The sequence below is a fragment of the Podarcis gaigeae genome (genome assembly GCF_964106915.1).
Source record: "Podarcis gaigeae genome assembly, chromosome: 1".
Taxonomy (NCBI): domain Eukaryota; kingdom Metazoa; phylum Chordata; class Lepidosauria; order Squamata; family Lacertidae; genus Podarcis; species Podarcis gaigeae.
Window position 1 is genome coordinate 137,662,856 of NC_139678.1, and position 16,059 is coordinate 137,678,914.

The 16,059-nt window shown below is 41.2% G+C and overlaps 1 protein-coding gene across 11 annotated transcripts in view; it reads right to left on the reverse strand.

The window, feature by feature from the left end:
- UNC80 (unc-80 homolog, NALCN channel complex subunit) overlaps positions 1-16,059 on the reverse strand; it is a 168,882-nt gene that overhangs the window by 137,398 nt on the left and 15,425 nt on the right. For all 11 annotated transcript variants that reach the window (XM_083702366.1, XM_083702367.1, XM_083702365.1 and 8 more), the window contains 4 exons: positions 15,036-15,349; positions 13,056-13,179; positions 12,014-12,087; positions 10,771-10,910 (listed from right to left, as the gene is read on the reverse strand). In XM_083702366.1, coding sequence (XP_083558492.1) covers positions 10,771-10,910; positions 12,014-12,087; positions 13,056-13,179; positions 15,036-15,349 — 652 coding nt within the window. The remainder of the gene's footprint in view (positions 1-10,770; positions 10,911-12,013; positions 12,088-13,055; positions 13,180-15,035; positions 15,350-16,059) is intronic.

The following is a 16,059-nucleotide window of genomic DNA, read 5'->3' on the forward strand; positions in this document are numbered from 1 at the left end:
TAAGAAGGTCTTCTTGTCTCTCCTTGCTATTCTTTGGAAATCTGCATTCAATTTCCTGTATCTGTCACCATCTCCCTCGTATTTTGCTTGCCTTCTCTCCCACGCTATTTGTAAGGCCTCATTGGACAGCCACTTTGCTTTCTTGCATTTCCTTTTCATTGGGATGGTTTTCGTTGCTGCCTCCTGTATGTTACGAGCCTCCATCCATAGTTCTTCAGGCACTCTGTCCACCAAATCTAAATCCTTAAACCTGTTCCTCACTTCCACTGTGTATTCATAAGGGATTTGACTTAGATTGTATCTTACCGGCCCAGTGGTTTTTCCTACTTTCTTCAGTTTAAGCTTGAATTTTGCTATAAGAAGCTGATGATCTGAGCCGCAGTCAGCTCCAGGTCTTGTTTTTGCTGACTGTATAGAGCTTCTCCATCTTTGGCTGCAGAGAATATAATCAATCTGATTTCGATGTTGCCCATCTGGTGATGTCCATGTGTAGAGTCGTCTCTTGTGTTGTTGGAAAAGCGTGTTTGTGATGACCAGCTTGTTCTCTTGACAGAACTCTATTAGCCTTTGCCCTGCTTCGTTTTGATCTCCAAGGCCAAACTTGCCAGTTGTTCCTTTTATCTCTTGACTCCCTAGTTTAGCATTCCAATCCCCTATAATGAGAAGAACATCCTTCTTTAGTGTCACTTCTATAAGGTGTTGTAAGTCTTCATAGAACTGGTCAATTTCAGTTTCTTCAGCACCAGTAGTTGGTGCATAAACTTGGATTACTGTGATGTTAAAAGGTCTGCCTTGGATTCGTATTGAGATCATTCTATCATTTTTGAGATTGCATCCCAGTACAGCCTTCGCCACTCTTTTGTTGACTATGAGGGCCACTCCATTTCTTTTACGGGTTTTGTGCCCACAGTAGTAGATATGATGGTCATCCAAACTGAATTCACCCATTCCCGTCCATTTTAGTTCACTGATGCCCAGGATGTCAATATTTATTCTTGCTATCTCATTTTTGACCACCTCCAACTTACCCAGGTTCATGGTTCTTACATTCCAGGTTCCTATGCAATATTTTTCTTTATAGCATTGGACTTTCCTTTCGCTTCCAGGCATATCCGCAACTGAGCGTCCTTTCGGCTTTGGCCCAGCTGCTTCATCAGCTCTGGATCTACTTGTACTTGCCCTCTGCTCTTCCCCAGTAGCATGTTGGACGCCTTCCGACCTGAGGGGCTCATCTTCCAGCATCATAACTTTTATATGCCTGTTGTCTTTGTCCATGGAGTTTTCTTGGCAGGGATACTGGAGTGGCTTGCCGGTTCCTCCTCCAGGTGGATCACGTTTGGTCAAAACTCTCCACTATGACCTGTTTATCTTGGGTGCCCTGCTCGGCATAGTTTATAGCTTCTCCGAGTTCTTCAAGCCCCTTCGCCAGGGCAAGGTAGTGATCCATGAAGGGGAATCTTCAGGTATACCTTTCCAAAAAAGCCAGGGGCATTCTTATTAGGGATAATAGGGGACAAAATAAAAAAAGATTGATCATAAGTTATTTCAGTACGCAACGGTGGCAGCTAGGATTCTAGTAGCGCAAAAATGGAAGACATCAGAAATTCCAACTGTTGTGGAATGGCAGGTAAAACTATTTGAATGGACTTCCGGAGGCGGCGCCATCGGCAATGGCGGATTCCCTCTAGTTCTGAGGGAGTAGCTCCGCGGAAATCGGGTCGGACCGCTACAGCGAAGCGGGGACCCCTTCGAAAATCACAGACGGGAGAAGCCTGTGACTGTGGGACACGGTGGGCACCCTTAGCGCCTCCCCAATCTGCGAGGGAACCCCGCAAGGGGCTCCGAAGCGAAACGGGACGTCTGGCGCGGTGCTGAGTCAATTGCTTCTTCTGTGGAGTGAAGCCGCACAGCTGTTGCCGGAGAGCACTGACCTTTTTCCTGTGACAATTCGGCTACTAAATAACTACCCATGAGTAGGTCAAGTTTAAAGATCGGGGAATTTAAGGGGGGGAAAGGATTAATTTGTCACCGAAGCGGGAAGGCGTAAACAGGAAGTCTGCCTTCCGTTTTCTGTACACAGATCAAAGCAAAGACTGTTTAAGCTAAGACCTGGAGAGTTGCGTTAAAAGGACATAAATCCTAACGTCAGATTAAAAGAACTCCCTCCCTGAACTGCAGGAGAGGGGAGGGAAGAGGGGAAAGTATTTTTTGCCTGCAAAAAAAGGAGAGAAAAGGGAATAAAGACCACCACTTAATCCTTGGGAACGGACTGCCAGGATTAATAGAACTGCTGTACTGAGAGTCGCACTGTTTATGGACAATGTAACTTTTTGACAGCTAACTCTGCAAGAGAGATACTTTCTGAAGGGTTTCTTTGGATTTGAAACTGTTGCTTATTTTGTTGAAGGGGGACATTGGAAAGTTGGAAAAGATACTTTATTGTAATACCATTGACTGTTACTGTGTCCCCCTAGAGGAATATTGAAATTGCTACAACTAGTTGGGGAATTTTCCACTGCTAACTGGCCAGGGAAATTTCCACTGCAAAACAAGCTTTGGCCGTGGGACTGACCTTGATCCTCAGATAAAGTGTTATGGCAAACTTGCCTCAGGAAAAGAACTTGCCTCAGGAAAAAACAACAAGATCTGGCAAGGTTAGACTGCAGCAGACCAGCGTAGTATTGCAGCAGCGCAGAGCATCTGCCTCCGGCCCCTCTGCACCACAAGGAGAAGATCCTGCCAAAGCTGGATCTAAAGGAATGGCATCTGAAGAGGGATTTACTTCAGTATTAAGTAAAATTTATGAAACCTTGGAAAAATTAAGCAAACAAGTTACTGAAGCAACAACTAAAATTGACCAAAACACTACTAGCATCAACAACCTGGGGCAGAAGGTGAATTCAAACACAGAATCCATTGAAAGACTGCTGCAAGAATCTACTTCAAATCAAAAGGCGGTTGAGGAAGCAAAGGAAAAAGTATCAGCTGTAGAGGAAAAGATAACACCGATATGTAAACAGCTCGAGGACCACCGGTCGCTTTTGTCCATGAGTGGACTTAAGGAGAAACAGACTAATTTGAGGAACGGGGTGGTACCTGAACTTAAAAAAGACAGCTTAAGTGACTTTCTTACACAGGAATTTGCAGACTTCTGGAACTTGGATGATAAGCAAGACTTTAAGATAGTAAGTGCTTTTAGACTTGGAAGAGGAGGGAGAAAGAACAGGGTGAGAGACTGTTTGATTACCCTCCGAACGAAAGAAGGGAGAGATAAAATATTGAGTCTGCATTTCCAGCAGACTTTGGAGATACAAGAATCAAGAATTGAGATTTTTAAGGACATTCCGAAATATTTATTGGATCTTAGGGCTAACTACGGAGAGCTGGTGGCCCTGTTGAGAGGAAACAGAATTGTTTTCAGGTGGGAGTTTCCCCAAGGCCTTTCTTTTACCTTTAAAGGGAAAAAAATCAAAATAAGATCAGTGGAAGACAAAGAAAAATTTCTGAGAGAGCACGGAGAAAACCTACAAAAAGAAGCTGAAGAAGAGCCAAGAGCATTAAAACCAGGAACGCTAGACTTAGCATCACTACCTTTGGGACTGGATAAATTAGAGAAGGTGACACCACCGACAGAAGAAGAACAACTACTTGGAGCAGTCGGAGGAAAAGCAAAATAACCACACCATGTCTCTGCAACTATTAAGTTGGAACATTCACGGTTTTAATTCCCTGGAGAAAAGGAAAAAAGTTTTTCATTTATTGAAAAAGGAACAATTGGACTTGATTTGCTTACAGGAAACTCATGTGATAAGGCTACACAGGATAGTACTGATTAACAAAAGATTGGGCCAAGAGTTTATCTCATCAGACAAGGTTAAACAGAGAGGAGTTGTAATCTATGCTAAAGAGAGCCTATCACCGAAATTTATTTTTAAAGATGACCAAGGAAGATTTGTGGCAATTGAAATTCAAATTCAAGGAGAGAAATTCTTGATAGTAGGAGTTTATGCACCAAATGAGGGGGAATCTGAATTTTTTAAGAAGTTGCATGAGACATTGTTGGACTATATGGAGTATAACATTATTATGATGGGAGATATGAATGGAGTGGTGTCCACAAATATGGATAAGTCACAAAGACAGGTAGTCACTAAAGATGGCAGACTGCCAAAAACCTTTTTTGACATGACTGATAACATGGACTTAATTGATATTTGGAGAACTAAGAACCACTTGGGTAGAGAGGGAACGTTCTTCTCTGAAGCCAAAATGACATGGATAAGAATTGACCAAATTTGGATAACTAGAGGATTGGCTCCTAAAATTCGAAAAACGGAAATTTGTTCTAAAACTTGCTCCAACCATAATGCTGTGAGAATGGAGATGAAATTAACACCAATTGGTTCCTTTAGATGGAGGATGAATGACACCTTGTTTAGAGATGCAGAAGTCACCAAGAAGGCCCAAAAAACCTTGAGAGATTATTTTGAGATAAACATTAACACTACGGTTGAAAAAAGAGTAATCTGGGACGCAAGCAAAGCGGTTATGAGAGGGTTTCTGATTCAACAGAATGCAATAAAAAAGAGAACTCAAAATGAGAAAAAAGATAAAATTTTGGAGAAAATAAAAGAAGCTGAGAAGAAATTAAGAGCGAAACCAAAGTCGCAAGAGATTCTGAGAGAAATAAAGCTATACTAAGTACAATACATGAAAATGATAAATCAGGAAATAGAATGGAAAATCAAGCAGATGAGACAAAAGACATTTGAATCGGCTAATAAATGTGGGAAACTGCTAGCCTGGCAGATGAAAAAAAGACAAAAAATACCATTACAAATTTGGAAGTGGAAGGAAAGAATATACAGAATCCAGTGGAGATTAGAAAGTGCTTCCAGAGATACTTCAAACAATTATATACACAAGGGCCACAGAAAGAGACTGATATAGACCAGTTTTTAAGAACAAATGGATTACAAAAAAATCTCTCAAGAAAATAAGTTAATGCTAAATTATAAAATAACGGAACAGGAGGTGGAAGGTGCCATCCAGAATATGCAGTTGGGCAAATCTCCAGGGCCGGACGGTTTAACCTCAAAATATTATAAATCTTTGAAAGATTGGTTAATTCAACCACTAAAGGAGGTTTGTAATGAAATTTTGGAGGGGGAAAAAGCGCCAGAGTCGTGGAACGAAGCTTATATTACACTTATACCGAAAACTGAGTCTGAAAAAACACAACTTAAGAACTACCGCCCCATATCCCTACTTAACGTGGATTACAAATTTTTTGCAGATATTCTGGCTAAAAGATTTTAAAAAGTACTAGTTGAGGAGATACATAAAGACCAAGCTGGCTTTCTCCCGGGTAGACACTTGTCCGACAACACGAGAAACATAATTAACATTTTAGAGAAGCTGCAAGTGAACATTAATACTAAAGCAGTTTTGATATTTGTTGATGCGGAGAAAGCTTTTGATAATATTTCTTGGAGTTTTATGAAGAAAAATCTTCAGGGGATGGGGGTTGGTCAAGGTTTTGAAAACAGTATAGGTGCAATCTACTCAGAACAAAAGGCCAAATTGATAATTAACAACATGGTGACAGAAGAATTTGAGATGGAGAAAGGGACACGACAAGGCTGCCCAATTTCCCCATTGCTTTTTATTTCGGTCCTGGAGGTTTTGCTAAATATGATTAGAAGGGACCACCTTATCAAAGGTATTCAGGTCGGAGCTAAACAGTATAAATTTAAAGCGTTTGCAGATGATTTAGTGTTGACATTACAGGAGCCAGAATCTAGTACTAAAAGAGTATTAGAATTGATTCAGGAATTTGGTCAAGTGGCAGGATTTAAGTTGAACAAATTAAAGACTAAAGTTCTTGAGAAAAATGTAACACCGATTGAGAAAGAGAGGTTTCAGAAGGAGACGGGTTAATAATAATAATAATAATAATAATAATAATAATAATAATAATAATTTATTATTTATACCCCGCCCATCTGGCTGGGCCTCCCCAGCCACTCTGGGCGGCTTCCATAAAAACCAAAAATACAGTAAAAAAAACCCACTGGTTAAGAAAGTAAAATACCTGGGGGTTAATATGACCGCGAAGAACTTAAATTTATTTAAAGATAACTACGAGAAATGTTGGTCAGAAGTGAAAAAGGATCTTGAAATATGGTCAAACGTGAAGCTTTCCTTGTCTGGTTGAATTGCTGTTATAAAGATGAATGTATTGCCAAGAATGTTATTTTTATTTCAATCATTGCAAATTTTGGACAAAATGGAGTGTTTCAAGAAGTGGCAGAGAGATATTTCTACATTTGTCTGGCAGGGCAAGAAGCCCAGAATAAAATTTAAAATATTAACTGATGCAAAGGATAGAGGTGGATTTGCCCTGCCAGACCTTAAACTCTATTATGAATCAGCAGCATTTTGCTGGTTGAAAGAATGGCTGCTTCTTGAGAACACAGACATTTTGGATTTAGAAGGTTTCAATAACGTTTTTGGGTGGCATGCATATCTGTGGTATGACAAGGTTAAAGCACATAAAGCATTTGAAAACCATATTGTCAGAAGAGCATTGTTTAATGTCTGGACAAGATATAAAGACTTACTTGAAAATAAAACCCCAAGGTGGTTATCACCGATGGAAGCGAAGGCTCAGAAAAAGCTCAATATGGAGGCCAAATGGCCAAAATATTGGGAGATTTTGGAACAGGAGGGTGACAAATTGAAATTGCAGAGTTTTGAGAAATTAAAAGACAAAGTGCGAGATTGGCTTCATTATTATCAAATAAGGGAGGCTTACAATTTGGACAAAAAAATTGGTTTCCAGGTGGAAAAATCAAAATTGGAAACAGAACTGCTAGATCCTAAAACTAAGATATTATCAATAATGTATAACTTGCTGTTGAAATGGAATAGCCAAGATGAAACGGTTAAATCTGCTATGATTAAATGGGCACAAGATGTTGGACATAACATAATGTTTGCTGACTGGGAACAGTTGTGGACCACAGGTATGAAATTTACGGCATGTAATGCCTTAAGAGAGAATATTATGAAAATGATATACAGGTGGGATATGACACCAGTCAAGCTTGCAAAAATATATCATTTGCCCGACAATGTGTTGGAAATGTAAAGAAAATGAAGGTACATTCTTTCACCTCTGGTGGACGTGCCCAAGGATTAAGGTCTTCTGGGAGATGATCTATAATGAATTGAAAAAGGTATTTAAATATACCTTCCTGAAGAAACCAGAGGCCTTTCTCCTGGGCATGGTCGGCCAATTGGTGCCAAAGAAGGATAGAACTTTCTTTATGTACGCTACAACAGCAGCAAGAATACTCATCGCAAAGTACTGGAAGACACAAGATCTACCCACCTTGGAAGAATGGCAGATGAACGTGATGGACTATATGGAACTGGCGGAAATGACTGGCAGAATTCAAGACCAGGGAGAAGAGTTGGTGGAAGAAGATTGGAAGAAATTTAAAAACTATTTACAGAAACAATGTAAAATTAATGAATGTTAAAATGATGTTGGATTGAAATGAAATGGCTATAGCAACAAAGCTAAAAAGAATATGTAAAAATGGATTGATAATCAGATGAAGATACGAAGTTTTAATATGTTAAGATATAGAATTAAGATAAAAACAAAGAGGGAAAGGATTTGCTGAATTAACTATGTGAACTGGAATACAAAAAAGGGAGGTGTGAGGAAGTCAGGAAAAAAGTAAATGAAATCTAAGACACGAAAAGATTGATCTGTTTTTAATTGTTTTTTTATTTTTCATGTATTTTGATTTTTGTATCTTTTTCCTTTTCCTTTTTCTTTTCTTATTCTGTAACTTTTCTTTGTCTGTAAAATTTCAATAAATATCATTAAAAAATAAAAATAAAACTATTTGAATGTACGGAATTAGCGAAAATGACACATAGGATTAGAAACCAAAAAGGATCAAAGTTTGTAGAAGAATGGAGCGAATTTGTTACATATATAGAAACTAACTGTAGAAGCTTAAGGACTACAGCAGGATTAACTTAACTCTTGTGATATATATATATATATATAGAATATGAAGAAACTGTAAAAGATAAGAAATAATAAGAAAACCGCAACTGGGAAGGAGGGAAGTCGAGGCATGATCTAACGCAATGTAGATAAGACGATACTATATATAACTGTAAAGAATATTGTATTTAATTTTTTATTTATTATTTCGTACATATGTTTTCCTTTTTTAAAAAAATGTTAATAAAAATTATTATTATTTTTTAAAAAAAGGATGGTAGTCATGTTGGCTCATAAGGAAAACTCCAAAACTGCATAACCTCCAACATTTCTCTGATGAAAATAGGGACATCCCATTCCATAATGATAATTTTACTATTTATACCCCACACATCTTACTGGGTTGTTCCAGCCACTCTGGGCAGCTTCCAACATATATTAAAACATAATAAAACATTAAACATTAAGAAAACTTCCTTATGCAGTATTGGCTTCAGATGGCTCAGGGGTTGAATAACTCCATACCCTCCAACATTTCTTCAATGAAAGTAGGGACATCGTAAAGAAAAGTGGGGCATTCTGGAATCAAATCAGAAACTGAGACAGCTTCTCTAAATCAGGTATGTCCCTGGAAAATAGGGACACTTGGATGGTCTGAAATCAATAAAAGGGTGATACTTTCATTAGGTCAACCAAAATGGTTTTTGTTTTTTTAAAAGGAATTCATGTGTGTTTTGTTATGTTCCCCGTCCAGTGATTAATCCGCTGGTATACTGTGATCTATTTTTAGTTGCTCTTTAATTTTGTTTGTAAATTGTTTTTTTTAATGCTCTGTTATTTTATGGTTTTGTAAATTGCTTTGAGAATTTGTGCCGATAAAGCTGCATTGGTAGAGAAACAATAAACACTGGTGTTGGCACAAATCCCAAAACCTAAGAGTGTTTAATCCTTGCTGAGAAACAGATTGTGCATCTTACACCTGATTCTTCCCTATTAATGAGCACTAGGACAACATTAACATTAACAAACAGACTGAAAAATAATACAAAAAGTATATCTAATTTATTTGAAATTAAGAAAGTTAACAAACGGATAAGGTTGCTCTGCTGGTTAAGAATCGTTACCTTATATTAATTTTTGCTGGGGCAGAAGTGGCCTTGCCAAAATTCCCAGTCTACTTATCATCAAAGACCCACCTCCCAGTTTTCTACATGTCACTCAGACTGTGGCTATGAACTCTGAGGGTGACTCGTTCTTTTGGACTGGGGACTACATTAGGGACAAATAGTAGACTGCATATAGTATATTCAGAAAGAGAATGCCAAAGTTCAAAAAAAAAGCTCAGGATATCTACCAAAAAGCCAATCTATGTTCTGTTGAATAAACCTGCCTTTAAAAAAATTAGACATTTTCATGTCTTCTGAATTTTAATTTCAACTCTGTGCTGACTCAACTCAGTTACCACGACCCCCAAAGGCTGTGGATGTAGCAATTTGGTTGAATTTGGTCTTCAAGGACAAAAGAATTCCATGGATGCTGGGTTAGTAACTGGAGCAAACAACATTTATTTCTTCACTGCATGTTGCTAGGCAACAACTACCCCTCCCCCCGTATCCAGTTGACTTTGTAGTGATCAATGAGTTCAGCAAATGAGGAGAAATTAATGACGCAGAATAGAGAGCCTGCCTGCAGCTTCATTGCCATAGCGACCGCCCAGCTCAGTTTCAGACACTGACTGCCTCATTTTTGCTGTCTAAAAACCAGTTCCTTCCTCCTTTGGGCACTCTGAACTAGCCTAAAAATAATCAAGTAAAGAGAGCTGCCCAAAAACTGTAGCTCAGCAGGAAAAAGAATATTTGATATATTTTTAAGAGTGTGTGTGTTTGTCTCTCCCCCCCCCCCTTTCTGTGTATATATTTGGGGAAAGTCTTCATTTCCACTCTCTGTGAGCATGGCACTGCTAACTTTCCTACATCACAGAAGTTGCTTTTCAATGCTTTTTTCACAGAAAATAAGGTTCCTGGGTGGGGGAAGTCAGCTGTGCCCTTTTAATATAGTTGGCAACAGGTCAGGACCAGGTCAGTAAACCTGAATGCCTTGTTTCAGGCACTATGCTTCAAACATTTTTCTGAAAAATTGAAATGCTTGCCAGAGATTCTTGCAAGAGAAAGTGTCTTTGAATGTCTAAACAACAATTTGTGTTTCGATCCGCTTGGTAATGGCTTCAGCTTAAAACATGGTATCCTACAAGAGACCAACAACCCAGGGTCAAAACGTAAACGGGCAAAGAAATAATGCCCCTTAGTGGCCACAATGTAACACCTCAGGAAGCTTTGAAGGGGACAAACTGAGAGGAAGGTGCCTGCCTCATTCGCAGCAATGCTGTGTGAGGAAGGAAAAGCAGTTCCCACAACACTGCTAGGGCATACGGAAGGCACCAACGTCCCACAGTCTCCTCCAGAGCTGTATGTGAAGTGAAGTCCTGGAAGATAGCAAGGCCACCAATGAGGGCGGTGGGTGTTAAATTAGTGTTATATGCTATTCAACACACATTTTATAGTCCAAATACATTTCAAACAGAATCACACAACTGGAAGACTCCCATTTTAATATTTAGAACAGAAATAATCTTTCTCTGTCTTTTCTAACTGTGGGAAGTATCCTATGATCATAGAAGAAGGGGACAGGGATGGGGAGAAAAGAGAGACAAGGAGGACCCCTTCTAGAAGATCAGCTTTTACCTAGGATAGGGGGGTCCTTTCTCCTGGGAGGCTTGGGATGACACACTTCCATCAATAGAATTCCCACGGTGGCAGCCTGAGAAAGCAGGCCTGGGGGGCACTGCATCTGCCTGGGGTGTTTCACACACTACCTGGAGCCCCTGTGGGTGCAAAAATATTTCACAGAGAGAAATGCAATCAAAATGTGCAGTTTGCTGTTCTGCCTAACATGTAATCCAAACTACTCTTGCTGTTAACTGGTGGAACTGAACATTCAGATGTCCTCCTTGAAAGCTTCACTGCAGGAATAATGGTTGAAGTCTGCATAATTAGGCTATACACTGAAACTGCAATCCTTTGCATAGTTTCTTGAGGGTAAAACCCACTGAAAGAAACTGCACTTGCTTTGAATGAAGTACACATATAAAAGACTGCACTGTAAGGATCTACTCCCATGGTGTAGCAGTGAGCTTGCCTTGCATCCATCATGCAGGAATCTTGTTGCTGTTTTCTACTTCACTCTGCTACACTATTTGCAAAATGAGGAGCATGGTGGTGCAACTCTAGAGTGCAATTAAAGGGAAAGGAATTGGCTTTCACAGTCCATGTCAAGTGCACAGTTCAAACCTGTTCTTTGAAACAACTGTGTTCATGTAAAACTTCTTCTAGCTCTCTGATGTGTTATCTTTCTAGGTGCAGAGCAACAATTCTTAGAGTGGTTAAACTGTTGTCCTCACGCTTTTGTGGGGGAAGCCATGGCTGTTTAAAGTGGAATGATACTGGGATGGTTGGCAGCTGTCCCACACCTAGCATAGATCTGATCCAAGAAGGCTCCTATCTAGTTCATCATTCTGTTCTCACAGTGGCTGCTTATGAAACTTTCTTTCCCTGAAATCCTGAATAAAGGCCTGAACTCTTACAGAGGGCAATCATTTAAAGCCAACCTTTGATGGCTGAGGTTAAGTGGATATGGATTAAGTGGATTTTAGCTTTTGTTATTTCAGGTTCTGCTAGGATTTAACTTGCATTATACAGCAAGCATTTGTTTAAAGTTATACCACTTCTCTTGAGTTCCCAAAGGGACTGTGGTTGGTATTTGCACATTCGCCTGCCTAGAGGAGCAAGTGGGAAGGACAACCCATTCCTTTCCAGGATCGCTTCCTTCCCTGCAGAAAAATGCTTTCCTCACCCCAGTTCCTTAGCTCGCCCCCTGCCCCTCCCCTCCCTGTGATTCCAATAAAGATTGTACAGCCTCAGACATTACCTCTGTACGTCCAGCATCCACATTAGGAGATTCACATGTCAGAGTCTGGTTTTTCATTGGAGAACTCCTCTTTGCTGGCAAATGAAAAACTTGTTAGTAGGCAAGCTGTGTGACTCAAAGCACAGAAACACTGGAATTGGCTAAGAAGTGCATGCATTTTTAAATAAAACAAACAAAAACCTCTTGAATCATGCAAATGCAGCCTCCCAGGCTTCTCTATCAATCCCTTCAGGCTCTCCCCAGGCTACAACCCTCACCACCCTCTTCTAGTGCTTTCACCTGGGTGGGAGGTGTCATTGAAGTCTGATAATGCACAGGAGTCACCTGATTAACTCTGTCAGTGAAAGCCCTGTGGAAGGGCTTCAGTTTGTGCAATGAGGCATCTCCCCTCTCCTTCTCCTTGCACCTCTGAAATTAGCTGGGTGTGAACCCCCAGAAGTGTATACGGGAGGGGGGAGTGTCGTTCCATTTGGCACTTTTGCAATAGTGCACCAAATGCCTCTTGATGGATGATAGAGAGGGTGTTTGAGTGTCTGTAGATAGTAGACTACTGAACAAAGATTACATTCACATGCACTGCTGCCCCTACTTTGCCTCTGGCCGCTAGAGTTGCCATATTTCAGAAAGTGAAAATCCAGACACAAAAGTTTTTTGGGGGCCAAAGTTGACATGGCATGCCATATATCAGGATTTTCTGGGAAGTCTTGCCGATTTCTGCCCGGACACTGCTTTTGACCACAGTATTCCAGGAAATTCTGGACATATGGCCACCCACCACTGTCATGTGTCCCCTGGAATGTTTCCCATGAGACACTGTGACCCTTGGTCTGGAAAAGGTTCCCCAGCTCTGTGTTAGGGACTTGGAGCCCTGTTAGATACTACATCTACTATTAAGAGATGGTTCTCTTCAAAAGAATTTGCTATCGGTTCTTTGGTGGAAGTTTGAGGAAGCCTCTGAAACTCTATAATAGACACTTATCAGCTACTTTTCTGTGACTTTCAGTTTCTAAGTACTTTTGCATGCATTAACACAACCACAAACCTGTGATTATATTTCTGATGGGTTTAACCAGTGCAGTAAAGGCGGAAACTTCAGGTTGCCTGTGCTCCCACATCGGCTGCCAAATAACAAGGCCACTGGCTAGACGAAAAGTCAGATCAGATTCCTAAAAGGACACAAGAACATGGGGACACCTATGGATCTGACGGAGAAGAGCATTGATATTTTTTATTTGGGCTGGGTGTTCATCAGTATGCAGATGATACCCAGCTCTACCTCTCTATTAAATCAGAACCAGTGAAGGCGGTGAAGGTCCTGTGTGAGTGTCTGGAAGCGGTTGGAGGATGGATGGCGGCTAACAGATTAAGGTTGAATCCTGACAAGACAGAAGTACTGGTTTTGGAGGACAGGAGGCGGGCAGGTGTGGAGGATTCCCTGGTCCTGAATGGGGTAACTGTGCCCCTGAAGGACCAGGTGCGCAGCCTGGGAGTCATTTTGGACTCACAGCTGTCCATGGAGGCACAGGTCAAATCTGTATCCAGGGCAGCTGTTTACCAGCTCCATCTGGTACGTAGGCTGAGACCCTATCTGCCTGCAGACTGTCTCGCCAGAGTGGTACATGCTCTGGTTATCTCCCGCTTGGACTACTGCAATGCGCTCTACGTGGGGCTACCTTTGAAGGTGACCCGGAAACTACAACTAATCCAGAATGCGGCAGCTAGACTGGTGACTGGGAGCAGCCGCTGAGACCATATAACACCGGTCTTGAAAGACCTACATTGGCTCCCAGTACGTTTCCGAGCACAATTCAAAGTGTTGGTGCTGACCTTTAAAGCCCTAAATGGCCTCGGTCCAGTATATCTGAAGGAGCGTCTCCTCTCCCATCGTTCTGCCTGGACACTGAGGTCCAGCTCCGAGGGCCTTCTGGCGGTTCCCTCACTTCGAGAGGCCAAGTTACAGGGAACCAGGCAGAGGGCCTTCTCGGTAGTGGCGCCCGCCCTGTGGAACGCCCTCCCATCAGATGTCAAAGCGATAAACATCTACCTGACATTCAGAAGACATCTGAAGGCAGCCCTGTTCAGGGAAGTTTTTAATATGTGACATTTTAGTGTATCTTTCATCTTTGTTGGAAGCCGCCCAGAGTGGCTTTAGAAACCCAGCCAGATGGGCGGGGTACAAATAATAAATTATTATTATTATTATTATTATTATTATTATTATTATTATTTAAACCCAGAGATTCCTTGTTCCAAAATCTCATAGGTAGAGTCCTTCTGTCCTATAAACCACTCTCTTATTCCATTTTACACATGGTTTATCCACAAAAGTGTGTGGACAATCATGGGGGTGGTATGTTGTGCACAAGGTGTCTTGTGACTGGGTTTGGGGTGCAGGCAGTGGGAGCAGCCATTGGCTCTGTGTTGCTGTAGTTGGGGAAGAGTATCTGAAGTTCTTATTGCTGGTTCCAATTTCACTCTCCAAAAATGTAATGCAATTCTACCTGTGATGAAGGTGGTAGAAATTGTAAGAATCATCTCATGCACCAAATAAACATTTTATACAGCAAAAAGAAAGAAAGAAAGAAAGAAAGAAAGAAAGAAAGAAAGAAAGAAAGAAAGAAAGAAAGAAAAGGGGTTGCTTACGAGGACTCAGCTACACCCTCCATTTGATATCCTAAAAGAAAAGTTTCTGTAAGATACCATAGGAATGCCAGACATGAAAGATGGAATGGTTGCCCTTGTGGGTCCAGGCCTCCTCCAGAATCCTCCACAGCAGGATTTGGAGGGTTGTCTGACTTGAGCTTCCATGCTTCTGTCTGTATAAGTATGAGTGAACCTGAGGGAAATAAAGCAGGGACAAGGGGAACTCTGGGAGTGGTGATGGAATCAGAGTATCCCACAACACTGGAGATCTAGGAAGGAAACACAGTAGCCACTTCTGGACATTGTAAGTAAGTAATTTAATACTTTCTAGGCATGGGACAAGCAGAAGTGTTGACGAGCCTTTACTTTAAGCACTTACTTTGATCCTATGAACTAGCGGAGCAAACAAGAATACAAAGAGCTCCACTGTGGCCATTGAATTCTGAAAGAACTTCCTCCTGTTGTTCTCCTCCTCTTCATTGGTGCTGTCACGCCTTGGATGCCCTGGAGATCCCTGGTTTTCAATCTGGTGGATGAAAGCGCTGCTGCTCCCTCTCCAGCTCGATGCCCTGTCTCCGCCTCCGCCTCCTCCTCCAAAGCGGTCATTGCTGCAGTCTTGAGGAGCTTCTAGCAGCATCCAGTGCAGAGTATGAAGCAGCTTCGTTTCTGCAACACCGAGTTTATCCTGATGTCCTAGATGAGAAAACACAGCAAGACGTTCTGGGTCTTCCTATGCACTGTTGTTGGATTTTGTCTTCTGGTAATATATTAGTTTTGCTATGGCTTATGGCCGAGCAACATTTATTTTACTACTACGCTACTAAAACTACTACTGCAATATAATTAATTGAAAATTTAAATGTTCTCCTCCAGACCAAGGCCATGGGCTGTTACAATGATCAGTCTTTATCTAGAAGTTCTATCTAGCTTCCCCTCCCCCCATAATTGTGTGTGTGTGTGTGTGTGTGTGTGTGTGTGTGTGTTCCTACTGGAAATAGGCTTTTGAATAGCAGGTAAAGGCAGAATAGCAGGTAAAGGCAGTGACACGTTCTTTTTCTTCCACCCCTGATTCTTCACTCACAGTCATCCACCCAGAAGCAGCAAAGGGACCTAGGCATGTAATGTAAGGTTACCAGATTTTTTTCAATGAATCCGGGGACACTTTTCAACTTCAGTAGGAATGATAGGATTTTGTCAGGGGACTGGTTTGTAAATTCGGGGAATGTCCCTGGGAAACGGGAACGTCTGGTAACCTTAATGTAATGCCCAGATTGCCCTAAGACAATTTGTTTACCTAGTGGTGCCAGAGAAAGAAAACAGGACTTCTGGGCCCTTCTCAGGATAGATCTCCCAAACCCACATAGCTGAGAAATGAACAGGGTGTACCAGGAGTCATTCTGCTC